The 24,546-nt window shown below is 51.3% G+C and overlaps 10 protein-coding genes across 10 annotated transcripts; 5 read left to right on the forward strand and 5 right to left on the reverse strand.

Annotated features, from left to right (window-relative positions):
• Positions 1-211: 211 nt before the first annotated feature.
• Positions 212-976, forward strand: HOO65_010639 (uncharacterized protein; the record flags this gene model as incomplete). The annotated part of the gene is made up of 3 exons (XM_071006131.1): positions 212-326; positions 407-495; positions 575-976. The coding sequence occupies 3 exons, from the start codon at positions 212-214 to the stop codon at positions 974-976; spliced, it is 606 nt and encodes a 201-aa protein (XP_070862461.1).
• Positions 977-2,113: 1,137 nt separating this feature from the next.
• Positions 2,114-3,712, forward strand: HOO65_010640 (putative CDP-alcohol phosphatidyltransferase class-I family protein C22A12.10; the record flags this gene model as incomplete). Its single annotated transcript, XM_071005741.1, has 4 exons — positions 2,114-2,129; positions 2,262-2,371; positions 2,455-2,580; positions 2,711-3,712. The coding sequence occupies 4 exons, from the start codon at positions 2,114-2,116 to the stop codon at positions 3,710-3,712; spliced, it is 1,254 nt and encodes a 417-aa protein (XP_070862462.1).
• A 385-nt stretch (positions 3,713-4,097) lies between these two features.
• HOO65_010641 (Mannosyl-oligosaccharide alpha-1,2-mannosidase) lies at positions 4,098-5,924 on the reverse strand (the record flags this gene model as incomplete). The annotated part of the gene is made up of 1 exon (XM_070999770.1): positions 4,098-5,924. The coding sequence occupies one exon, from the start codon at positions 5,922-5,924 to the stop codon at positions 4,098-4,100; it is 1,827 nt and encodes a 608-aa protein (XP_070862463.1).
• Positions 5,925-6,625: 701 nt separating this feature from the next.
• On the forward strand, positions 6,626-7,543 carry HOO65_010642 (putative U3 small nucleolar RNA-associated protein 11; the record flags this gene model as incomplete). The annotated part of the gene is made up of 2 exons (XM_071006068.1): positions 6,626-6,712; positions 6,785-7,543. The coding sequence occupies 2 exons, from the start codon at positions 6,626-6,628 to the stop codon at positions 7,541-7,543; spliced, it is 846 nt and encodes a 281-aa protein (XP_070862464.1).
• A 232-nt stretch (positions 7,544-7,775) lies between these two features.
• On the reverse strand, positions 7,776-9,725 carry HOO65_010643 (uncharacterized protein; the record flags this gene model as incomplete). The annotated part of the gene is made up of 1 exon (XM_070999771.1): positions 7,776-9,725. The coding sequence occupies one exon, from the start codon at positions 9,723-9,725 to the stop codon at positions 7,776-7,778; it is 1,950 nt and encodes a 649-aa protein (XP_070862465.1).
• A 673-nt stretch (positions 9,726-10,398) lies between these two features.
• HOO65_010644 (uncharacterized protein) lies at positions 10,399-11,677 on the forward strand (the record flags this gene model as incomplete). The annotated part of the gene is made up of 3 exons (XM_071005888.1): positions 10,399-10,436; positions 10,503-11,155; positions 11,223-11,677. The coding sequence occupies 3 exons, from the start codon at positions 10,399-10,401 to the stop codon at positions 11,675-11,677; spliced, it is 1,146 nt and encodes a 381-aa protein (XP_070862466.1).
• Positions 11,678-12,212: 535 nt separating this feature from the next.
• On the forward strand, positions 12,213-13,511 carry HOO65_010645 (Saccharopine dehydrogenase NAD+ L-lysine-forming; the record flags this gene model as incomplete). Its single annotated transcript, XM_071005881.1, has 3 exons — positions 12,213-12,248; positions 12,362-12,572; positions 12,643-13,511. 3 exons carry the CDS (start codon positions 12,213-12,215, stop codon positions 13,509-13,511), a joined length of 1,116 nt encoding a protein of 371 aa, XP_070862467.1.
• A 459-nt stretch (positions 13,512-13,970) lies between these two features.
• On the reverse strand, positions 13,971-14,593 carry HOO65_010646 (uncharacterized protein; the record flags this gene model as incomplete). Its single annotated transcript, XM_071006174.1, has 2 exons — positions 13,971-14,302; positions 14,440-14,593. The coding sequence occupies 2 exons, from the start codon at positions 14,591-14,593 to the stop codon at positions 13,971-13,973; spliced, it is 486 nt and encodes a 161-aa protein (XP_070862468.1).
• Positions 14,594-15,402: 809 nt separating this feature from the next.
• Positions 15,403-19,299, reverse strand: HOO65_010647 (uncharacterized protein; the record flags this gene model as incomplete). Its single annotated transcript, XM_071005300.1, has 3 exons — positions 15,403-18,683; positions 18,770-18,963; positions 19,034-19,299. The coding sequence occupies 3 exons, from the start codon at positions 19,297-19,299 to the stop codon at positions 15,403-15,405; spliced, it is 3,741 nt and encodes a 1,246-aa protein (XP_070862469.1).
• Positions 19,300-20,480: 1,181 nt separating this feature from the next.
• On the reverse strand, positions 20,481-21,621 carry HOO65_010648 (Alcohol dehydrogenase 1; the record flags this gene model as incomplete). Its single annotated transcript, XM_071005979.1, has 2 exons — positions 20,481-21,481; positions 21,558-21,621. The coding sequence occupies 2 exons, from the start codon at positions 21,619-21,621 to the stop codon at positions 20,481-20,483; spliced, it is 1,065 nt and encodes a 354-aa protein (XP_070862470.1).
• Between the last annotated feature and the right edge of the window lie 2,925 nt (positions 21,622-24,546).

The following is a 24,546-nucleotide window of genomic DNA, read 5'->3' on the forward strand; positions in this document are numbered from 1 at the left end:
CTTGTGGTGTACCCTTCGTTTCTGTTTTCCTTTCGCTTATGATTCATTGCATTAATCTTTAATTCTCTCACCCTCTCGTTATTTGTATGTTGCTCCCTGGACTATCACGCAGACGACTAAGCTAGGAGACATCTTTTACTAACATACAAGCCCGTGTCGGCTTCTTGCAGATATACATTCTTTTAATACTTCTCTCTGCACAGTACTCATTATGGTGTCGTTCAAATCTACCGTACTTTCCATCGCCTTGGCGTTCGCTACGTCAGTGGTTGCGCAATCGCAATCATACACAATCGACCCGGAATCTGTCGATATCGGCACTAGAAGTAAGGGAACCCCCGTACTTGAAAACAGACAACGAAGGGACTGGACGAGCAAGAGCAAGAGCTAACATGGTATTTAATAGCACGCTGGTGCAGCGATCAGATCATCCAATGCCCAATGGTGTGCAAGCAGACCTCAGGCGGAACGCCTGAGGTGAACACCTGCGATCCGGTACGTGGGAATTCGGGTTCAGACAAACGCCAACCGGCGGTCTATGAATGTTATCATCGCTAACTATGTATGCATGTAGGAGTCCCTTAGCTATGGTTGCCTCTGCAGCAACGGTGTGCAGCCCAACATCACCGAGTACTCGTTAACGCTACCATACTATATTTGCACTGAATGGGGTAACCAGTGTGTCAAGGACTGCGGCAATCACAACAATGAGTGTGCCTCAGCCTGCCGTGAGGAGCACCCGTGCGGTGCCCTAAACCCTACCCGCGCAAATGCTACGACCACCTCTGCCGATGCCACTGCCACGGCAACATCGACTTCTAGCTCTGGCCCCTCCTTGTTGAGCGACTCGGGCTCGTCTTCGTCGTCGGGTGGCTCGTCAAGTGCAGCTGCTAGCTTGCGGTCGGTTGAAGCTGGACGGATGTATGGGTTGGCTGCCCTGATGGGCGGGCTGTTGGCAGGCTTTGCTATGCTGTAGATAGGAATTTGGACTCGTTGGCGGCATGCGAAAGTGTTGGGGCTGCGATAGAGCAATATAACGGATAAATGCATACCAACTCCTGGTTATACAAGTCCCGTGTAACGTTGGATTGAGGGTTGGGAGGTCTGCAACATGTAGATGTGGAAGCACAGTAGCATTCCACACTGAGCACCCAGCACTACTATTACGGTTGCCGCACTACTGTACTGTAATACCGCATCTCGTGGAACTTGGAGCACTTTGGTACCAAGTTGCTATTGATGGCCTTGTTTTCTGCTTAGAGGGCGGTGAAGAGACCCTAAAAAGCGATCGTCAGGGCTGGCCTTCCTCCCCAGTCAGTCGAAGCCTTCCAGGCTTGAGAAGTCCGTCCTGCTTGCCTGTCTTCTCCCCCTTTTTGGGAAGCCTGGAACGAAACTGAATGTGAGGAAGCAAGTCATCCAATAGAAAGCGGTCAATAGAGTCGCATTTGCAGGGGCGCTGCAGGGGCTTTGTTGGCGACGGGTTTAGCGGGTTGCTGGAGGAAGCATGGCTTTGGGGGCCCCTCAGTTATAGGGTATTTGGGGCTTTAGACCCCAAGGGTTTAGGGGCTAGACAGGAGAAAGAAGGCAGCTGCAAATATAGTGTGCCAAGCATAGGGACAGCGAGATGCTCAAGTCCCTTTCAAAAATTTAATTCCATTAATTCCTTTACGTTGTTATTAATTTTTATTTTATTTTCTTGATGTGAACTTGTTCATTCAATTATTTCCATTTTCATTTCATTTCTTTTCCATTTCTTTTTATTTCTTTTCTGCCTGTCACGCGTTATGATCATCCTGCCTTGAACGCAAAAGCTAAAAAAAAAAAGGTTCTCCTTAACAAGCCGTCCATATCGATCCCCCGAAGACTTGCTCCCCTCGGCCTTCGACCCCTCAGACATCGACCCCTCGACCCTCGACCCTCAACCCTCGTTGTGTTCAAGGCCTTTTCTCGTCCCGCCCTTTTGCGCCGCCGCTCTTTTAGACTATCTTGAGACAACGCCAGCCCATATTATTGACTGATAGCTCCTCCAGTCTCTGTGCTTTCCCCTCCCTCCGTCGACCGCCCCAGTACTCTCGATCCTGTCCCACGGGCTCTTTCTCCCCGTCCTGTCGCCATGGCTCCGAATCACAGTATGCGCTCCTTTATTCCGGCCCCTGGTCCCTGGGACCCAAGCCCTATATACCCCGGGCTTATTCACCTGTCTCCGTGCCGTAGCTAATCTAGTGAGGGCGTCTTGTCTGCCCATGAATTATGTTTTGCAGGAGAGGCCGTGGCTGAATGTGTATCTGATGATGCTCTTGTTCACCTCAAGACCTACAAGTACTCGTCCGTCGATAAGTCGCCAGTGTCCAAGTACATTCTCGGGCCCTATGTATGATGCTCTTCTCCTATTTCTAAATAGAGTGTTTTGATTTGTCTACACAGATTGCTAACGTTTCTATCTTCCTCGGCTAGTGGAATGCTGTCGTCAATTTCATGCCCATGTGGGTGGCTCCCAACATGGTCACCTTGATTGGCTTCTTCTTTATCTTGTCTAATATCGGCCTGCTTCTGATCTACATGCCCGATCTTGTTGGCCCCGTAAGCCACTCGCAAATTCCTATCCGATTTATCACCCACTAACTCCTAACTCCCTTCTTCTTTTTTCCCCCGCGTTTAGGGCCCTTCCTGGCTCTACTTTAGCTTTGCCTTTGGGCTCTTCATGTACCAGACTATGGACAACATTGATGGTAAACAGGCCCGCCGCACTGGCACATCCAGTGGACTAGGAGAGCTCTTTGATCATGGAATCGATTCGCTCAACTGCTGCCTGGCCTCACTCCTTGAAACGGCGGCTATGGGTCTCGGTACTTCGCCTGCTGGTGTTGCGACCGTGCTTGTGCCTTGCTTGCCCATGTTCTTCTCGACCTGGGAAACCTACCACACTCACACGCTTTACCTCGGTGTCATCAACGGCCCTACGGAGGGCATCCTTATTGCTTGCTTCCTTATGATTTTGTCCGGTATCTATGGCCCCGAAATATTTTCGCGCCCTATCACTGACTTGATCGGTGAACATGGCCTCTTTGGCCTCGGTGACATCATCGGCCAGCACACCATCCGTGACTACTGGGTCGGCTTTCTTGTTGGCTCTCTCTTCACAACCCATATTCCGTTCTGCGTGTACAACGTCATCAAGGCCCGTCAGCGTAACAACCTGCCCGTGATGCCTGTCTTTGCCGAGTGGTTGCCCATGGCTGTATTCACCATGAGTGTCATCGCCTGGCTGTACTCGCCGTGGTCGCGTCTACTGGCTGACAACCACCTTGTGCTCTTCGCCTTTACCCTCGCCTTTGTTTTTGGCCGTCTGACCACCAAGATGATCCTGGCCCATCTGACCCGCCAGCCTTTCCCTTTCTGGACTGTCATGCTGTGGCCCCTTGTCGGTGGTGCTGTGCTGATGAACATGCCCATGTTCGGCTTCCCCGCTCTATCAGCTACGTTGGAGCTGTACTACCTCTATGGCTACCTCGTCTTTGCTGTTATCGTCTACTTCCGTTGGGCCTTTTTGGTGGTCGGCAGCATTTGCAACTACCTTGGCATCAGTGCTCTCACTATCCCGTACGATAAACAGATGGAGAACCAGCGTCGCCTGCAGGCTGAGGCTGCCTTCTCGACGACGATGAGCGGTACACATGGTGTGGACCACGGCGTAGGTAAGAAGAGCTCGTAGAGATGGGGTGGGGTAAACCGTAAATTTAGACTAGTGGCGGGAGATAGTGAGTAGAATCGGAGATGGAGAGGAGATGAAGGGAGACAGAGACGAGACAAAGGTAGAGTAGAAGCTGTTAAGGCACGGAGAACATACTGCTTGTTATATTGCTTTTCTGCGGTATAGGAAGGGAAGCCCCCTCCCCCCAGCCCCCCGGTGTATATATAGAGACTACAGATTCATTCATTACACATTTTCCCGGTCCGCTATGAGGATGGACCTGCGCAAGAGATGCGGCAAGCTTTATGCTGTGCCTGGTTCCAGGCCATGTCTGGTATATCTAGTCTAGATGTCTGGCTTCATCTAACCCTCTGATCCTCGGGATTTTTTTTTTCTTTTTTTTTGACTATGTGTTTTTCCCTGGCTGCTCCCGCTTAAACGGATGTGCTTCTGTGTTAAACACCCACTCGTCTAGCGACACTATCTCGGGATTGGAAAATATGAGAAAGAAATACTTGAGTGTCTCGGCCAAGAAAAAGCTTTCCATGCTGTCGACACGTTGTATCACATCTTGTGTTACATCCTTTATGGCCGCAAAGGCCGTCTCGCCCTCACAGGCCCGTGTGATCGCCGTCCACATGTCTTGCGCCACGAGCTGCAGGCGCTGATCGCCTGTTGTACGCCACATGATAAATATACTCTCAATGGCCTCAGGCCGTAGGATGTACTTGGGGTCGACTACATGCGCAATGCCGGGGGGCGTTTTGGGCTGGGCTGTACCGGCACTGGCATCAGCAGCCGGGGGCTTCTTTTCTGCAGCGGCGGAGGCAACAGAGACGGCCTTTTCCCATTTGGCTGCGTCCCAGGAGCACGTTTCAGTCGACTCGCACTGCACAAATGTGGCTTGTTCGGGCATCAGCTGGCTCGGGTGCACTAGGCGGTAGGCCGTTGCACAGCCTAATGCCAGCTTTTCGCCGACGTGCACGTGGCGAGGCTCGTCGATTAATTTACCACCAAGAAGCATCATGCCACCAACAAAGCATGTCAGGTGGTCCATGGATGGTGTGAAAGTATATTTAGGCTCTGGAATGCCGGACACGTCGCGGTTATCACGCTCGACTTTTAGAGAACCCATGAACAACACATCATCCTCATCTGGCAGCATGGGCCGGTACACGAGATGGCGGATGCCCAGATCAGTCGATGTGCGATACATGTGCTCGTACATTGGCTCCTGGCCGCCTAACAGTGCGTGCATCTTGGGAAAGTACTCGTAGGCCGAGTCGGCTGAAGCGCCATAGTGGAAGACAGCTGGACTGTCGTCCACGCCAAAGTTTTCAAGGGCGTTGACGTGCACAGGCCAGAGTCCTGGAAGGAGAGTGTCGTTTTGTGTGCGGTTAAAGTGCTGCGAGATGCGGTGTACAGCATCATAGTATTTGGCATCGCCCGTGATAATGGACAGTCGCGTGAACTCAAGCGTAAATGTGCCGATGCCTGCAATGCTCTGACGGTTTAATGGTTGTATGCCCTCGCCATTGGCCTTGAGCGCGGCCCACGTGAAGCGGCCGCGTGGCAAGTGTGCTGCATTGTCCCATGCCGCATACATCATATCGGCCAACTCAACGGCTTTGCGAAGAAGAACAGGCTCGCCCGAGAGGTCATGGGCGGCAATCAGCCCACCAAGAAAGCGGATGCCCGTCTCGAACAAATTGCACGAAGTGCCTGTTGGCTTATTCCAGTCTAGCATGGCCACAAAAGCCACTGCCCGTTCCCACTCGTCGCGCAGGCCCATTAGCCATAAGGTGTCCAGCGAGTCAACAATGGTGGCGCCCCAGCCATTGAATGGGTCCTTGGGCACATGACTCAATGGTGCTAGCTCGTCATGGCCAAAAGCGAGTCTCTCATACGAAGCATACGTCTTCTGGAAAGCAGCTACGACTGCTTTGCGCATGTGTGAGGCCGATCGGGCCTGCTGGATGGCCTCGCCTCGGGTCCAGCTGTGCTGTACGGACGGGAGTTTTCTGGCATGGCCGAGTGGTGGTGATGCCATTTGCTCGCGTGGAACTGGGAAGCGGTGTTCGTGCTTTGACCAGTCATAGCTACTAGGGATGTAAGTGTACACAGGCGCGGGATGGCGACGTGGTAGGTAGTCTCGGTAGGCATATAAGCTGTAGAAGACGACGGTTAGGAAGAAGAGGCTTGTAAGAACGGGTTTTCGAGGGCGCATAAACATGGTGATGATAGGAAACTGCTGATGTTGAGGGGGAAGGAAGAGAGAGGAGAGAGAGAGGGAGGAAATTTTGTCCCGGGAGATGTCAACGGCAAGCTTGGAGGTGGGAGTCTGGAGATAATTAAGTTGGCGTACTGTCTTAGGACCAACCGATGACGAAGAAGGAAGCGTATGAGGGGATTTAAAAGTGGTTTCAAAGCCCTGCAGGCTCTGGCTTATAGTGGCTTCCGCCCCCCTAGAACAGCTAAAGCAACTATATTTGTGCTATAACAGAGCTATGCAAGAGCCTACAGGGATACAGGGATAACCCTGCAGAATTCCATAGGCGAGACAAGACAAGCAAACAAGAAACATAGTCCTCTGTTTCAATATTTATGGCCTTTTGAAGCCCTTGGTAGCTGGTTTCTTCACCGCCCAAAATTTCAAAGAATTCTGCCGCTCAATTGTTTTCTTTGTCGAAGAACTTCGCAGTAGCATCAAGCTTGAAGGCTTTCTTGATGTTGAGCATAAACAACGATTAAAACGCTGATCGATTGATACCGAGCCTGCCTGACTTTTGCGGGCTGGTCCTACCGATATATATCTCAAGATTCTGAATTTTCATTTTCCTTGCCCTCGAAAACCGACCCAATCCCCTCGATAACTCCTCCGCCCTCCCCATATCAGACTGACCCCATCTCCTCTTTATTATCATGTCGTCTACAATGCGCAATGCCGTGCAGCGGCGGCCTCACCGCGAAAGAGCGCAGCCGCTGGAGCGCAAGAAGTACGGCTTGTTGGAGAAGAAAAAGGTAGGCTAGCTTCTCCCCCGCATCCCTCCCCGGCCGGACCGTCTGAGTGCTAACTCCCCTGCGCCACGATAGGACTACACGCTCCGTGCCAAAGACTTCAACAAGAAAAAAGCCCAGCTAAAGAATCTGCGTGCTAAAGCGGCCGAGCGCAACGAAGACGAATTTTACTTTGGCATGATGTCGAGGTCGGGTCCTGGCTCACGGCTGTCACGTGGCCGCTCGTTCAACGGCATGGTTGATGGCGATCGCGGCAACAAAGTGCTAGACCAGGAGACAGCACGGTTACTCAAGACCCAGGATATCTCGTATATACGGTCTGTACGCACACATCTGGCCAAGGATGTGCAGCGGCTGCGTGAACAGATTGTACTAGCCCAGGGCATCTCTGAGGCCGGAGTTGTGGCTGCTGACCACCAACCGAAGACTGGCAAGGTCATCTTTGCTGAGGATGAGGAAGAGCGTGCGCAGATGCTGGAGGGGCTGGGGGATGATGGCGACGAGGAGGAGGACGATGACGACGACTTTGATATGGCCGGTTTCGACCCTACCAACATGGACGATTTTGGTGGCTGGAGTAGTAGTGAAGACGAAGACGACAGCAACAACAAGGACAAGAACAATGACGGCAAGAAAGACCAAAAAGCGGCCGAAAAGGAAATGCGGTTGCGCAAGCTGAACAGAAAACTGGAAGCTATGGAACAAAAGCTCGGCGCTATTGCTCGTGCTGAACAGTTGATGGCCGAGCAACAGGCCAAGATGGCCAAGACAGCGACATCGGGTGGTGTGACAAAGAAAGGCAAGAAGCTTTTAGTGCGGACACGAAAGCGGTGAGTTGAGCAATTACAGGGGAGAAAGAAAGAAGGAAGGGGGAGGTTATGGAGATGAGGGAGACGGACGGGAACCCGGCGTTTTCTGTTGCTTTTATCATGCTTTTTTGCTTCTCTTTTCATTGGATTCATGAGTAATTCGGATGCGGCCCCCTCTTCCAATTTATCTACATGACTACTAATCTAGCCATTACGCTCGTCAAACTATTCAACTATCAAGCGGCATCCACTTACTGCTAATATTTAACCCCCAAACACTTTGCCATGCCTTTCCCCATCAGTAGCAACGTCTTCGCAAACATGACCACTACCCATAGCACGCCCTTGACCATGCTTACAACCACTCTCAATGGCCACGGCAACTTCTCCTCTTTCTTCTGGCCGCCTGAACTTTGTCGTGATGTCGTCGAAGCTCCATGTTTGTTCTGTCCATACCAGCTACCGCTCTGGCTTTCTATGTCCAGCTCAAACTCCTCAGATTTTGCTGTGCCAGTGTTTTTCCAGCGCCGCCTGCTCATCAGTCGTCGTAAACTGCCGGCCAGCCCTGCTTCATCTCCAGATGAGGATCGGAAAAGTCGGCTACGAAGCTTCGCTGGCGGAGGCACCCCGGGGCTGTATGCGGCGCTAACTGTAGACACTGGCTGTTCCCCTGCTACTCCAGGCTGTGGAGGCGGCTCAAAAACTGGGATATAGTTGAGGTTATGCTCGTCTCCGTTGGCTACTAACATCAACGCGGTGACTGCTACATCGACTATGAAAAACGCCTCGATCTTAGACGCTAGTCCTGTATCGATTTGTAGGCATCCAGGACCACGGGAGCCATCGCGCGTTAGCTTGGCCAAATGCTGTGGCGACTCGTGGTGCTCAAGGGTGTACTCTACACGAGCTGAGCCGCCGGTGCTCCGTGAAATAGAGACATAAAACGGTGCTGCTAGTGCCGGGTGCACTAGATAATACGTCGAACTGTCAGTGTCCCAGACTAGTCGGGCACATTCGTTCTCAGCCATTTGCACGGCAGCCGCATCGTGCGCTTTAGTGCGGGCCATCTCTTGTGCGGCTGCGGGGTATAACAGTGCCACAAGCCCGTCATTGGGCGGCTGTCGCCGCGAATCCTCTTCAAGCACGGCACTGAGAGCCTGTTGCCAGTACTTGCTCGTATTTGGCGAAGTATTAGCCTGGCCCTTGTTTTTATTCTTACTGGCGCTGCCAGTATAGCTACCCTCGGCCCGCGACGCTTTGGCCGGATCAAGCCGTGCCAGTGCTACTCGCGCAGATGTTGAGGTCGGATCTAGCTTGAAAGAGTAGAATGGCTGAGACTCCGCAGACAGTGTGTAGAATGGCGTGTCCCGTTCCTGTGAAAGTTCCAGACAGTACACGTGACCCTCGGCCTCTGTAGCCCTCCAGCCATTGGCCACTTTCCACAAACCCTTGATTGCATTGGCCGAACTGGTCTTTGGAAGTGGCGTTTGCGGCACAGAGACAGCAGGCGGATGGTCTCGGGGAAATGGCCATTGTGAACTATGGCTATTGCCACTATGGTTTTGGCTATGCACACTGTCCGTACGTAGTCTTGTCTCGCCTGTGCTGCTAGCGGGTACTGAAACCGGCAATGCCATTGCTGCAGGGCTGGTAGACGTCGATATCGCGCTGAATGGTGGTGGGGGGCTATCCTCTTCGCTACCTCGACGACCACTCCGTGGCGAGTATAATGGGCGGCTAATGATGCTACGACGAACACGTGTTGGGCTCGCTTGGGTAGGGAAATAGTTCTGGCTAGCTAGCGGCACGTCTGGATTGTACACAGGAAAGATAGAGCGGATAGCGGGTGGTTCTGAGGATTCAACAGCTGCCGAGCTGTGGTCATCAGATAGCGGGAGCTTAGCGATGGAGCTGCGAGATGGAAGGGCGGGAGGCGGTGGTTGCGGGAGCTGAGAGAAAGATGATGAGAATGGTAGAGGCTCGGGTCGGGACTGTTCTGAAGATACGGGTGGGGAGGCTGGGGGCTTTGGTTGGGCCTGCGACTCCTCTACTACCCGAGATCCTAGCGAGTTCTGACCGCTTGGGCTGTCCTTGGAAGCATCAATGGATGGTCGGTGGGCTCGGGGTAGAGGCGGAGACCCGTTATATGTCTGTGGGGCAGGGAACAGCGAGAAGCTGCCGTGGGCCTGGTGTTTTGAAGGCGGCATTAACAAAGAGACAGGAGGCCCAAAAAGTAAAAGTATTAAAAGTAGTCAAAGCAGAGTAGAATCAAGAAGCAATATACGAGATAAAATACAAGTAGTAGTAACGGAGACACAGACAAACAAGAAGATGCTGTGTAAGAAAAAGAGCAGCACAACAACGCAGCAGCAGCGCTTTCTGGTGTTATACAACAGCCATAGCCGGTCTATCCTGGAGTTCCCATAGCATCCACAGCTTCTATATATGACGTTTGTTTAACATATATCTTCTTTTCCTCATTTTTTGCCCGCTTTTCTCCATTTTGATGCACGACTTTCTTCGGCGCTTGTATGCCATTCTTTATAGGATTAGCATCTCTTGAAGCGTTGTAATCCGATTTGCTATGCCTGGGACCCCTAGTCGAACTGACGAAAGCTTGACCAATCATAGCGGCTAATGTTGGTGTGACTTGTCATTTCATGATACTGTTAAGCGCTGGCTAGTAGACTTCGACCAGGGACTCAAATAAGCTTACAGACCCTAGTTATGCTGTCTTGCTGTGCGTGTAGGGTTAATAACTTACATGACCCTACTGATAACGTCGTTAGGGTTGGCAATCATATGTATATTGGCTAAGTCGACAGGTCCGATAGAACTCCGATAGAACTTGCCCTGAATCATGACCACAGCTAGCTCACGATGACGATCACAAGAGAGAAAACTATTGTTATTATTGGGTAAGCTCCATTTATCTCAAGCTTGAGATCCACTCTATATTGCCGATATATACTCATCCCCTTCAGTGCCGGCGTTATCGGGCTTAGCTCCGCTCTGTGCCTGCAAACCGCTGGCTACCGGGTAGCCGTGATTGCACAGGACTTTCCTGAGCCCACTGACTTTGCAGCTCCGGATCCTGCTGAGCGGCGCATTAACTACGCCTCACAATGGGCCGGAGCTCATAACCGCTGGGTTCCTGCCACGACATCTTGGGAACAGCGGGACCATGACTTTGCGCTTGCGACTTTTGCGCACATGCGCCGTGTCGTAGCTGCGGATGCCACTTCGCCTAATCCCAGGCCCTCATTGGCGTCCCCTGAGGCTGGTGTGACGTTCCTTAAAGCTGAAGAGTACCTTGAAGTTCCCCATCCCGAGTATCTAGCATTAACCGAAGCCCGTGCTCGAGAGCTGGGTATGCAGGGCTTCCGCCTTCTATCACGTGCAGAGATGCCGCCAGATGTAGTCTGGGCATGTGAGTATGATACGTGGTGTGTCAACCCTATGGTATACTTGGCGTACTTGGCTCGCAGACTGGCTCTAGGAGGATGTTTGTTTGTGAAGAAGCAGCTACAAGAACTAGACGATGCTTTTAAACCCAATCCACTTATTGGGCCTGTCCTAGCCGTGGTCAACTGCTCAGGCTGGGGGTTTGCTGATCCTGACGTCTTCCCTATTCGAGGTGGGTCCCTCTGTGCTTTGCATCACCCCCTTTGGCATTTACACAGCCTAACACACTATTCTTATAGGCCAAACCGCTGTCGTCTCAAACCAGTGCTCGAAAACCATCACTCGCCAGCGCAAAGACGGCTCATGGACGTTTTGCATTCCGCGTGGTCTGTCGGGCGGTACCATTATAGGCGGAACTAAGCAGCCAAATGACATGAATCCCCACGCCTGCCCCGAAACACGTGCTGGCCTTCTTCGTGCTTTCACCGAGACTAACCGCAGCTTTGTCGCTTCGGATATGGCCCAAACCGGCCCGTTGCACTGGGTACGGGATATTGTGGGGCGCCGACCGGCTCGCCATGGCGGAATGCGACTAGAACCAGAAGTTCTTACCCCGGGTAAAATTGTCGTACATGCATATGGTCTGGGGGGTAGGGGCTATGAGCTATCGTGGGGTGTAGCAGAGGCAGTTGCCAAATTGGTGGAGAAGGCAGTTGCCACGGGTGAGAGAGGGGGCGAAAGGGCGAAGCTTTAGTGGAGCTGCTGTTGGCAGAGTCATTGTTTCTGGAGGTTGTATGGTATTGATATGTACATACATAATTTCATAAAATATGTACGTACGTACCTAGTAATGAGTCAAAACGTAGCTAGACGAGCCGCGGATCAGATTAGTGAGTCAACTGCAATCTGGAGCAAGGCGTGACGACATGATATCAAGAGCTGAGTCATAGCATAGGCAATTGCGCAGCATCTGAAAAAGCATTTTAATCGCAATTGCCCGCTGTTGAGCTTGACAAACTAACCCCCAACTAACTAGTATCAGATTTGCTTCCATCTTTTTTCTTGACCCCTCCTAACTATCCCCACTATTTTGAAGCCCAGCCAAACAAGCAGTTGCCGACGGCTAGTGAAAGATAATATTATCATCGCCAATATTTTTCTTCCATCCTTTCTCCCCCACCTCTTTCTTCCTTGTCCGGCCTCTTTCTCTTTTTTTTTTTTTTTTTTCTCTTTTCATTTCCATCTGTCTTCTCACTTACAAAGTGACTTGCCATACTATATTTACAATCATGTCGACAACTCTACATCTACGTGCTGAGACTAAGGTACGCTTGACTTTCCTATGGCTTCCGATCCCGCAACATGGCTTGTACTTGCTTCTTCCCATGCCTACATGCGCTGTAACCTTTAGCTAATAAAATGTCTCTGTCTTACATAGCCTCTCGAGCACCGCTCTGCCCTGACCCCTACTACTACAAAGGCACTGATCGCTGCTGGCTACACTGTCAATGTCGAGCGCTGCTCAATGCGCGTCTTTGATGACAAGGAGTTTGAGGAAGCTGGTGCTACGCTGGTGCCGACCGGTAGCTGGACTGAGGCCCCGGCCGATCACATCATTATTGGTCTGAAGGAGCTGCCTGAAGAGACCTGTAAGATCCCCGCTAGCCCTTGGATAGCAGTATGGAAGTAATTTCTGGTGATTAACATTCTACACATTAGTCCCCCTCAAGCACACCCACGTCCAGTTTGCCCACTGCTACAAGGAGCAGGGTGGCTGGCAGGAGGTGTTGGCCCGTTTCCCTCGTGGAGGCGGCACGCTTCTGGATCTTGAATTCCTGACGCATGAGAATGGTCGGCGTGTAGCGGCCTTTGGATACCATGCCGGCTTTGCTGGTGCGGCGGCATCGCTGATTGACTGGGCGTGGCAGATCAACAACCCCGGCAAGCCTATGCCGGCCCTGACTAGCTACCCGATCCAGGATCAGCTGATTGCTGATGTCAAGGCGGCCCTGGCCGAGGGCTCAAAGAAGGCTGGCCGCCAGCCCCGCGTTATCATTATTGGTGCTTTGGGGCGTTGCGGCACGGGAGCCGTCGACATGGTCACGGCGGCTGGAATCTCGGCTGAGAACATTCTCAAGTGGGATATCGCTGAGACCAAGGTCGGCGGCCCGTTCACCGAGATTGTTGAGAGTGACATCTTCATCAACTGCATCTACCTGGCGCAGAAGATTCCTAACTTCGTTGACTTGCCGTCGTTGCAGTCCCCTAAGCGCAAGCTAACTGTTATCTGCGACGTCTCGGCCGACACTACTTCACCCTACAACCCCGTGCCTGTGTACAACGTTGCCACCACCTTTTCCAACCCTACTGTCCCTGTTACCGGCCTCGAAGGCGAGCCATTGACTGTTATTGCCATCGACCACTTGCCATCGCTGTTGCCTCGTGAGGCATCTGAGGCATTCTCTAATGACCTGCTGCCGCACTTGCTGAAGCTCAAGGAGTGGAAGAACGACGGTGTCTGGGCCCGCGCCAATGCCCTGTTCGAGTCTAAGGTGGCTACCCTGCCGGCTGAGGCCCTGAAGAACTAGATAAAGAAACTGGCATGCAACAAACAGGAAAAAAAAATGATTTAAATATACAAAAAAGAAGGTCGTGGTGCGCGATATTTACCACTGCGGCTAGGAAGGCGTTGGGCGTTATTGATAGTTTCACATTGTGTATTTCTTGGTCTTAGCTAGTACGAGACATGCGTGTGTATGTATAATAGCACACCGCATTGTCTGTCATATGGATAGAATGAGAAATGATTTATTGATCACATAATGACTAGAGAGAGAGAGGGTGGGCTGAAGAGTATCTATGTAATCGTGCTCATGTGATGTTATCATGTATGTATATATACACCTGAACGAAGCGTTCTCACTGTCGACGTTTGTGCAAAGCCTAGCGTCTAGATTATCTAAAAATACAAAAGAGGGGCATAGTCTAACTACCACCCGTTCATGCACCACACAAAGATCCCTCTCTCTGTTTCACCACTGCTATCGCTACTGGTCCTCAACACGCGGTCGGTTCGGTGCTGCCTTCCCGCCAACCTTCTCCTGTTCTTCGAGCTTCGCTAGCATGCGCCTCCGCTCTTCAGTGTCCTTCTGTGGCAGGCCCCACCACTCGCGCACAAAAGCCTCCTGCTCGGCAGCCTTGACGGCCTTTTTAGCGCGAGCCTCGGCGCGTTCCAGCCGCTTGGCAAACCATTCCTCGCGTGCAGCGTCCATCTCGGATGGCGTGGCGTGTGTTTTCATGCATGCGTTCATCACGCGGTGTGGGTCGGCGCAGGTGAAGGGAATGGAGAAGGTGCGGCCACGTGCGCATTCTGCAAAAGCTGTCGAGGGGCAAGAGAAGCGTGGAGAGACACGTGTTAGCGGGAGCTACAGGACAGTGGAGCGGTTCATACGGGATGGGATGTAGGGGCAGAAAAAGAGAAGCGCGGACGTAAAAGGGTAACGGATGCCTGCTTACCTTTGATCTCTGCCGCACAGTGCCGCCGCACCCGCTCACGGTAAACTTCTTGTACTTGTGCCTCTTGCGAGGCTGAGAGAGGCAGCGGATTACGCGAGGGCATGGCAGCCCTTCCGGGCGCTTGCGCACCCGTGTCTGAGTTACGATCCGCCATGTGTATGTATGTATGTATGTATGTATGTATGTCGTATCTGTATATCTCGTTACCGCTCGCTTAGCTGTCTGTCAGAGACTTGGCCAGGACCCGTCAAACAACAAAAGCTGCTGGTTTCTGTCTTTGCCGCCCGGCGTCGTAGCAGGGGCAAGCCCGGGAGCTTCGTCTTGTATCGACTTCCGTGTATGTTAATCAGGGTACCGGGTCTATCTTCTCGGCGCTCCGGCGGTCTAGGGTCTGGGTGCCCTTGTCTGCAATTGTCAGGAGAAACCCTTGCTTGCGAGTTTTGTCCCTTTTTCGTCTGATTATTTTTTTTCAACGACTTCCGTCTCTATGCCAGAGTCTCTCGCTGGTCGTTGTCGTCACTAGTTCTTCTAATAGCCCCGCAAAACCCGTGAGCAAGTTTTTCCTTCCTTACTTGCCTAGGAAGAAAACCACAGCCTCGCAGCCTTGTAGTTAAAACACCAGAAAGAAAGAACAAAAAAGATTGAAACACTGGCGAGAAGAATTGGACAATAATGTTGTCTTGCCTAAGTGCCTAGTAGAACAAAATAGAAATCTCGGAATAATCACGTGAGACATACTGTTAGAAGCAATGGACAAGGCTGTGGATTCTGCCGTTTTGTCACGAGCTCACCGCCTACCACCTCAAGATTACAAGAGAGCGACGCTCTCACACGCACTAATATACGTACAAATGTACAAGCATATGTGGACAGACACGCAAACAACCAAATAAGCCGACGCACAAAAGGCACCGAAATTCACATAACACATACTATGCTCCGCCCAACGCGACTAACAAAACATCATTCTTCATCAGCAGCATCACGCTCCACATCTACATTAGCCTTGCCCGTAGCCGCGCGATCTCGCTTCTTCGACATTGAAAAGCGCCAGGATGCCATACGGCCCTCCTTTTCTCGGTCTTTGATATCCGTGGCCGTATAGCTAGCCTGATCGCCTACTACGCCGGATCCTGCAGCCGCAGGCACAAGTGCGGGTAAACTAGCAGTAGGGGCCGACGACGAGGATGCAAAGACAAACCCCTCGTCCAGCCCATGGCCACAATCTTCTGTGCCTGAATTCAAGCTGGTTCGTGTATCAACTGTTGCCTTGCGCTCTAACGCAGCCGATACTAGGGCCGATGTACCACTAGCTCCAGGGGCCTTCTTGAACAGACTAGCAGGGTCCTTGCTGAGGCGGGATGATAAGCTAAAGCGGCTAGAGCTGCCCTTGCGGAAGAGCTTCATAAGCCCATTATTATCCTGGTGGTGATCAACGGGATCAGAGCTAGAATCAAGAGCCTGCGAGAGAGCATCGTGCGAGGCTGATGCGGCGGATGCAGACGCTGAAGACGAGGCAAGGTTCTTTGCATTTGCTGAAATCGAGATTGCATCAACTGAGCGGCGGAAGCCACCGTACATATCATCAGATTGACGGTGGTACCGTTGGCTAGCCTGAGTGGGGCTATAGAAGACCTGTGTGGGTGACCGATTACGGACTTTACTTTCCATAGCACGGCTGCGGTTGCGGTTGTCGGCCCGCTCATTCTCTACGTCTTGATGAAACGCAGTAGCCATGAATGTGGGGGCATTTGGATTGAGCCGAGCAGAGGCACTAGGTGACATGTTGATGTTCTGAGAGTTAGACGGACGGCTGCCAATGACACCAACCTTGTGGGCTGGGAGTTTTTGAAGGTCACTCTCATCGAGGATGTCATCATCTTCGGTCGCAAAGAAAGCGCTGCTGCCGTTACTAGCATTAGCGTTGTGAACTGATGTTCGGCGAGATGCACTGCGTGTATTATGCCAGCGCGATTCCGTTGGCCATGGCCGGTTCTTTGATGGGCCAACGCTTGTATCGCCAGAGCCCCAGGGTGATCCAATTTCGGTAGAAGGCCGAGGCAATTCAGCCGAGGCAATGGACGATGGACGCGGGCTGCTGGGATCACGTTCATGCATGCTGCCTAGAATCAAGTTTCCAGACGTCGAATACGGATTGTGCATGCGGGTTGCCACACGGTTAGAGCCAACAGCTCCAAATACATCGCTCGAGTCGTTGTGGATGGTGTTTCGGCCAAACAGGCTAAATGTAGTTTTCTTTTCTTGGTCCGTAGATGACAGGCCGTCTGACTGACGGGGGAGAGACTGACTCTGCGAGGAGCGTAAGGAGCCAAACGGCATTCCAAAATCGGCATCATCAACTGATGTCCTAGGATTATGTCTTGGGAAGCTAAAAAGGCTGGTAAAGCGTTGGTGTTGGGATTGGTGCTGGGGCTGGGACTGGCCAATGCAAGAATTATTGCCCGATGCTAGATCGCGTGAATTCACGAGTGAAGACCGATCAGGTGTTTCGGAGCCCAAAGTGGGAAATGGGAGATTCCCAGAGGACTCATGGGGGCTAGACAATAAACTTGGGGACCCATTTGAGCCCGTAGGTGATTGGGAATCGGCAATTGGTGGCGTAGCGGAAATAGCTGTGGTATTGGCGGTGGAAGGGATAGTCACATTTGATGCCAATGGGCTGTCAGACTCGCTATTGTTTACATCACCACAGTCACCAAGGATTCCGCTAGGGAGCAGCGATGTAGCAGTAGGACTCAGGGGCGGGCCACTGGGAGCATGTCTGTATTCAACTGGGGTGAAACCATCGTCAGAAGCATAGCTTTCTGTAGTCGCGGGCATGTCGATGTATGGGAAGCTAGCGCTTTGCTGGTAACCTGATGCCATAGCATAGGCTGAGGTATCAACTAGGGGGAACTGCATGATAGGTGGCGACTCGGAGATATTGTTGCTCCCATGGCGGCTTCGAAGAGAATTTTGCTGTTGTGCTACTAAAGGGATCTGGTGCTCGAACTCAGAAACCGGCCCGGCCGTAGTAGCTGCGGCTGCGACAGACGCGGGGGTAGCGGTAGCCGTTGTACCAATGGTTGTATTAGTAGCGTTGGTCTGGCCGTAGTATCCGGCCATTGAGCCCTGTTGAAGCTGGTGCTGGTGAAGACTCAGGCTCTCGTTTTGTAGGCGAATGTTTTGATACTGGACTTCTAATTTATGGCCTTGAGTGGTCAAAGTTTTGATGCGGTTTTCAAGCTCACGCTTGGTAGCATCTCTTTCAGCTATGACTTTGGCATGGACTTCGTTGGTAAAGTCATCATCTTCGCCAACGGCTAGTGCATGGCGCTCAAGCTTCATGGCTTTAACAGTCTTGCCCTTTTGCTTCAGCGAAGCTTCTAAAGCGGCACATTCCTCAGTCAGTTTGGCGTTGTCACCATCTAGCTTGTAGATTTTTTTCTTGTGATCATCGTCGAGGGTTTTGCCGTCTTCTTCAAAGCTTTTACGCTTAGATTTCATGTCCAGGATACTAGCTTCAAGCTTGCTAATGGACAGATGGATCGCTTCAAGCTTGGCTTCCTTATCCTTGAGGATCTGCTCCTTCTTTGCTTTTTCCTTGTCGGCAGCTCTTTTAAGTTCCATGGCAGTGCGCATCTGCTTGCGGAGCTGTTCGGTTTTGGCATCGCGTTCCTTGTTGAGACGTTTCTTTTCCGCCAACTCCGACTTGAGGTCGGCTTCCTGTTGTTTGAAATCATCTTCTTCACGCTTATATTGCTGAACAGTTTCCTCGATTTCGCAGCGCGTCCGCTCAAATTTGTCATTGAGTTCCTGGAGTGAAACATCGGTTTTATCGATAATATCTTTGAGAACAGGCTGGTCGGAACTAGTGACAGAAGGGGAAGGTTTGCGGTTTAGGGTGTTCCGTCTCTGAGTGGTTGTGTTGGTATTCGTATGGATATCGCGGGAATTGGTGGGCGTAGAATCGGCGGCAGCGGCAGCGGCAGTTTCGACACCAATAACGGTAGACTTGGAGCTGGAAGTGATACGAGAGCGGCATTCCTGTTCACAAAAGCTAGAGGGCAGTTTATTGCCGGCCAGAACGGGACGGCAATTGACATCGTAGGTTTGTAGGCGGATGACAGGGCTAGAGACCTGAAAGTTGTTGGGACCAACGGCAATAACACGGATATTATAGAAGTGGCCAGGCTTGAGGCCAGTGACGGTAATGGCAGTTTCTTGAGCAGAAGATTCACCAACTAGGACAAGAGGAGAAGAAAAGAGTTAGTGGAACGGGCAAGAGAAGCAAAGTAATATGAGGGCCAAAACGACTAAACAGACTTACCATTCACGCCGTTGACTTGAATCAAGAATCGCAGGACCGTGCGGGTCGGTGATGGGCGTGCCCATTGGAGTGTAGCAGCATCACTTTTGATTTCAGACAGGGAGACATCGGGGGCTTCGGGGACCTCAACATTGAGGGTCTTGATGAGGACGGGGGTAGGGGTGGAGAGGGTTTGAATGGATCTAGTGGCAAGCCTGGAAAGAACGAAGATTAGCGGACGTACAAAGGCAGAGAGGCAGGTCAGACGGGGCAGACAAAGCATACCATATAAAGGCCATTAACGTCACAAACATCTTGACATTATCCACCAGTACACTGTCGACATTCACAGCTAGTGTCGCAAAATCCAAATAACTAGAGACAATCTCAGCAATTCGAGACCAGACAGACCAGAAGGTCGAGACGAAAATCAGGGTATGCGTGAAGTTGTCAAAGGCCGTAGGGGCTCGTGGGGGCCGGTGGAAGCGGCAGAGAATAACAGTGCCGATGAGGGTGAACTTGAGGAACAGCTGTGACCACCACCATGTCATATCGGAGTTGGCGATATGGGAGTTTTGATCCAAAGCTGTCTCTCCCTCTCCCTATCTCTATCGCACGGCCCTCCGGGGAGAAGGTGGGTAGAAGAGAGAAGAGATTCGAGGAGGGGCGCGGAGAATAGGCCGGCGGATGAGCGAGAGATGGAGAAAGAGAAGTAGGCCTGGACAGACAGCTTGAGGGGGGAAGAAGAGGGGAAGATAAAGAAATGGGAAGTAAAAGGAAGAATACAAGAGAAGGAGAAAGAGAAAGAGAAAGAGAAAAGGAAAGAAACCCTACCAAGTCAAAGGCCCGGAAAGAGAAAAAGGGAAGAAAGAAGAAGAAAAAAAAAAAAAAAAAGAAAATGCAAAAGAAAAATAGAATGAAAAAAAAGATAGAAAATAGAGAATAGAAAAAAAAAAATAGGATGCAATAAAATGAACAAAAAGCAGCCGAAAACGTGGGGCGAGAAAATCAATGGCCAAAACAGGTCAAAAACGAGAGGGGAAAAATGAAAAATACGAATATTTTCACGCTTTTTTGCTGTTTTCTGTCCCGGTGTTAGTGAATGAGTGTTGGTTCGTTGGCTTTGTTCAAAATAAATGAAGAAGAGAAAGGAATTTCGCCATGTCAAAAGCTGGATGTGATCTCTTTTCAGCCTTGTCACCAAAAAAAGACAGGCACCAGCCGTCATAGACCTTGCTTGTCAGCTGCCAAGTCAGAGGTCCGAATCGGGTATAATTCTATGCCTAACCCTTAACCCTATTGTGATTACGTAATAGATATAGCGCAAATATCCTAGACGTCATGTCATGAACTTGGTCTCGTGCGCATGAGCTTGACTCTGACTGACTCCTTTAAGCTAACATCAGGCCAGCCAAAAGCAGACATTACCACTATTTACTCTCACTTTTACTATGCAATGACTTTCAAGAATATTTGGATCAGAAATAAATATTAACAAAAGGCCCGGCCTATTCACTGCAGCAAAGAACCATGGCTTCATCACAACAACCATGGTCCTAAGAAGAAACAAAACAGCGCACAACTAAACAAAACATATACTAAAACAAAACCAGTACTGCAGGTGACACAGGATTCGCCTGTTTAGCCTTCCCCCAGACTCAAATAATTATCACAACACCAAGGAAGATAGACAGCTTCCAGGGGTAAAAGAACAGATGGAAAGCTAGAGCGCTTATTTGCTGGTGTCAACAACGTAGCGGCCGGCAATCTGGCCCTTCTCCATTAGCTCGTACACCTCAGGCAACTTGCTAAGGCCTACAGTCTTGAAGGGCGCCTTGATCAGGCCACGGCGGAAGAACTCGAGAGCCTCAGCCGAGTCCGCACGGTTACCGACGTATGAACCGCGAATGTTGATCATGCGGATGACCGTGTTGAAGACAGCTGCCCGGATAAACGCACCAGCAGGCAGGCCAATGCAGACCACAGTGCCACGTCCGCGGACGTACTCAGAAGCCTGCTGGAATGGCTTCTCGGTCACAGCCAGCAGAATGACAGCGTGGGGGCCCTCGCCGTCGGGGGTCGCCGCCTTGACCTCGGAGACCAGGTCCTTGGACTTGGTGAAGTCGACGTATGTGGAAGCGCCCAGCTGCATGCACATGGCGCCCTTCTCATCACCGCCATCAATGGCAATGGCGTGCAGGCCCATGGCCTTGGCGAACTGCAGAGCAATCGAACCGAGACCACCTCCAGCACCAACAATGGCGACGTGCTGGCCAGGCTTGACACCTGACTCCTTCAGACCCTTGTAGACAGTGATACCAGCGCACAGAATAGGTGAAACGGCCTCGAGATCGCACTCCTTGGGGATGCGGGCAACATGGGCAGCGCTGGCCACGGCGTACTGCTGGAAAGAGCCATCGACAGTGTAGCCCGAAAGGGCAGCCTTGGCGCACAGAGGCTCATCGCCGTTGAGGCAGTAGGTGCAGTTGAGGCATGAGTCGTTGAGCCACTTGACACCGACGTGGTCGCCAAGCTTAATGTCATTGACCAGAGAGCCGACGGCAACTACGACACCGGCGCCCTCGTGACCACCAATCAAAGGCATCTTGGTGTCTAGGGGCCAGTCGCCGTTCATAGCGTGTAGATCGGTGTGGCAAACACCGGAGTACTTGATGTTAATCAGGACCTCAGTAGGGCCGGGGGTGCGGACGGGCACCTTCTTGTAGACGGGCACTAGAGAAAAGGGTATTATGTCAGCATAATGGAGATTTAACATTGGGAAAGAAGACGTGGGCGTTTCAAAACGTACTGGTACCGGTCTTCTCAATGACCTGAGCCCACTGCTCGGTAGGAATGTTGGGAATAGAAGACATGGCGGCGGTGGTTTGGGAGGGGGGAAGAGTTGTTGGAAGAAGTAGCAAGGAGTATAAGTGTGAAGAGTTGAAAACGGCGGTTTAACCTGAGAGGTGAGTAGCAGAAGAGTGAAGAAGTGTGAATGAGATGATGATGAGAAAGAAAAGAAGAACATAACAGCTTGAGAGACGGTGGACACGGTGGGTATTTAAAGACGAGGACACATGAGGCGGAGAGGCAAGGTGAAGGGCAGAAAGGGTATAAACGTAGCCCCTCCCCCCACAGCATGTGCAAACTGAGGCCAAAGCTAAACAAGCCAAACCGTCAGCAGTAACAACAAGCAGTTAGCAGACAAGGCGGTCGAAACGGGACGGAGGGGAAGACGACAGGGGGGTGTAGTCTTCTCTCCCCTCTCAACGTCAGACAGCATAACGCGTGTTAGTGGAAGAAGGGAAGAAGAAGAAGGATGAGGGAGGAGTGGAGGTGGGGGGGGGGAGGGGTGGAGAATAGGGACAGAGCAAGAAGAGGAGAAGAAACAACCTGATTTATTGGAGAGGTGCAAAGGAGGGGGGGGTGTAGGTAAACAAAAAATAGCCTGGCTCCAGCGTTCCTTGCTGGCTTATGCTTCAGTGAGAAGAGGAGAGGGGCCTTGGGCCTTGGCCTGGAGCCGCCGCACTCCAACAACACCGGGTCCAAGAAGAACAGGAGGAAGGGCAATGGGTTGTTGGTGGTGGCGTGGTCGTCCACGTCCGTTTATTACGCATTTACATGAGAGAGTTTCGCTTCTTCTTTTTTATTTCATTTTTTGTTTCATTCTTTTATGCTTGATGATGGAAAACGGCCATACAAACTAAGACAGCTGGTAGAAAAGAGAAAACGCAAGCTAAGATGGCGTTTTGAAATGCCCCTCGCCTCCGAAAAGAGAAGGAAAGAAAACGTGGCGTTTTTCTTTCCGTTTTCTTTTTGCTAAGAACTGCCTATCTATGTCTACCTCCTTTGCAAGCATCGAGCTCATATTGTAGCTTCTTTGGCTCTTTTCTCTTTTAGTCTTCTCTTTTTTCTGCTCTTGGTCCTCTCCTTGTCTGCCCCTCCCAAAGTCGTACCACTTTCTTGCCAACCCACGCAAGTGGCTCGACAGACAGACAAGACAGTCCGACAGCAAAGCCAGGAGGAGGGGGGCTAGAACTCCCTATCCTGGCTGCGGCGCCTGTAGTAGACCCAAACAAATTCTGGGTGGTATCAGCGCTGGTTGGATCGCCTGTTTTCTGTGGTTTGGACTATGGACTCACTCGACACACCACTTTTTGCGTGGATGCCGCGCCGGTTTGTCTGGTTATCTCGTGTCTGGCAGGGGCTTCGCCTTGCATTCCCTCGAAGAGAAAAAATCTTCCTATCACGTTGTCCTTTTTGGACGGGCTTCGAGAAACTCGGTGTTTCCATGCTATTACTTTTGGATTTTTATCGGCGGTTTTATTTCTGGGGTACATTAACATAGGATTAGCTGGCGTGTTATGCACATATTCTTCTAGCTGTGGCGGCAAGCAGCCATTTGCGGTATTTTGTCTCTCCGGTCGGTTTCTTGCCAGTTACAGCCGCATCCCTCTGGCTGCGACTCAAGCAAAAAACAAGCTCTTTCTTAGGCGTCTCTCTCTCTCTCTCTCTCTCTCTCTCTCTCTCTTAGAAGAGACTCATCATCGCTCATGTTGGTATAAATGTGGATCAACGTAGAAACGCAAGCGTAGCCTCCGTTTCTCCATCCCGTATCCCATTGGCCAATCATTTTGCCCCCTTGCAAGGAGAGTTGGAGAAGCTCTCACCTCCGTTCCAATCTCTGCAGCTCTTGTTTTTTTTTTCCCTGTCCTTCAAAAGCTCGTCTCGTCCGCCTCAACGGAATATCAGAAATTAACCGCCAAGCAGGGCCAAAAACCTGGCCCGAAGAGGGATCATTGCCCCTCGTCCTGCCTGTCTTTCTCCAAGATAGCTTTTCTCGGCTTTGCTGTTTAACCTTGACTTGACCTCACCCCTCCCTCCCCCTCCTCTATTTGCCTGCGTGTTGGCTTCTCCAATTTCGTTTTGCTTCTCCAGAAAAAACGGCCGTTATTGCGCGGCTACCGTAATGAGCCGCTGCGACTGCCAGCAAGCTTTAGCCAAACCCACTGTTCTCCAAGTTTGCAGCTGTAACGAAACGCCAAGTTGAAGGAAACGAGAAACATGGCTGCAGCAACAAGCGGAGCCCCCCTCCAAAAACGACTTGGGCTTTCTTAAAATAAAATAATAAATAAATAAATAAATAAATTTGCCTTTGTTGTTCTTTCCCTTCTTCCTTTTCTCCGGATCGACGGAAACTAGCGTTTCTGACAGCCAGAAAAAGAATAGAAACACAGCCAGCAGCTCTCATCCTCATCGCTTGCCCGTGAGTGAGACTCAGTCTGAGTTGAGTCTGAGTATGAGTTATATTTGAGCTGAGATTTGTCATGTGGCTGTCTGTCTCTCATTGCATGACAAAACGCCGTCTTACAGATACCTTGTGTGGCTCTGTCTCTGCCTGTATTTCTGCTTGTGTCTCTTCCCTTCCGATCTTATTCCTCATACATCATCTAACCATAGCATTGCCTGCAGCTCATAGCTTCCCCCACTCACTCCTCACTCACTCCGGGCCAAAGGCTCGGCCTCATGGTTCACTGAGCAGTGAGGGCGCTCCCCTCTCATCCTCATCTTCCTTTTACCTCTTACCTTTCATTGACCCTCTCATCCTATCTTCCACTCTTCCCTGCACTGTTCCTCTTAAAACAATGGTAGCCACTCATTTGCTCACCCACACCAGCCGAAAACGCTGCTGGCCTTTGCTCCTTCGCCTCCTCCTCCCCTCCGCCTCGTCTCCCCTTTGATCCTGTCCGCTCCCTTCACTCGCCATCTCCCTTTCTATCGCCCTTTCTCTCATTCCC

This window comes from Ceratocystis lukuohia (genome assembly GCF_044167205.1).
Source record: "Ceratocystis lukuohia strain C4212 chromosome Unknown Supercontig1_pilon, whole genome shotgun sequence".
Lineage (NCBI taxonomy): Eukaryota > Fungi > Ascomycota > Sordariomycetes > Microascales > Ceratocystidaceae > Ceratocystis > Ceratocystis lukuohia.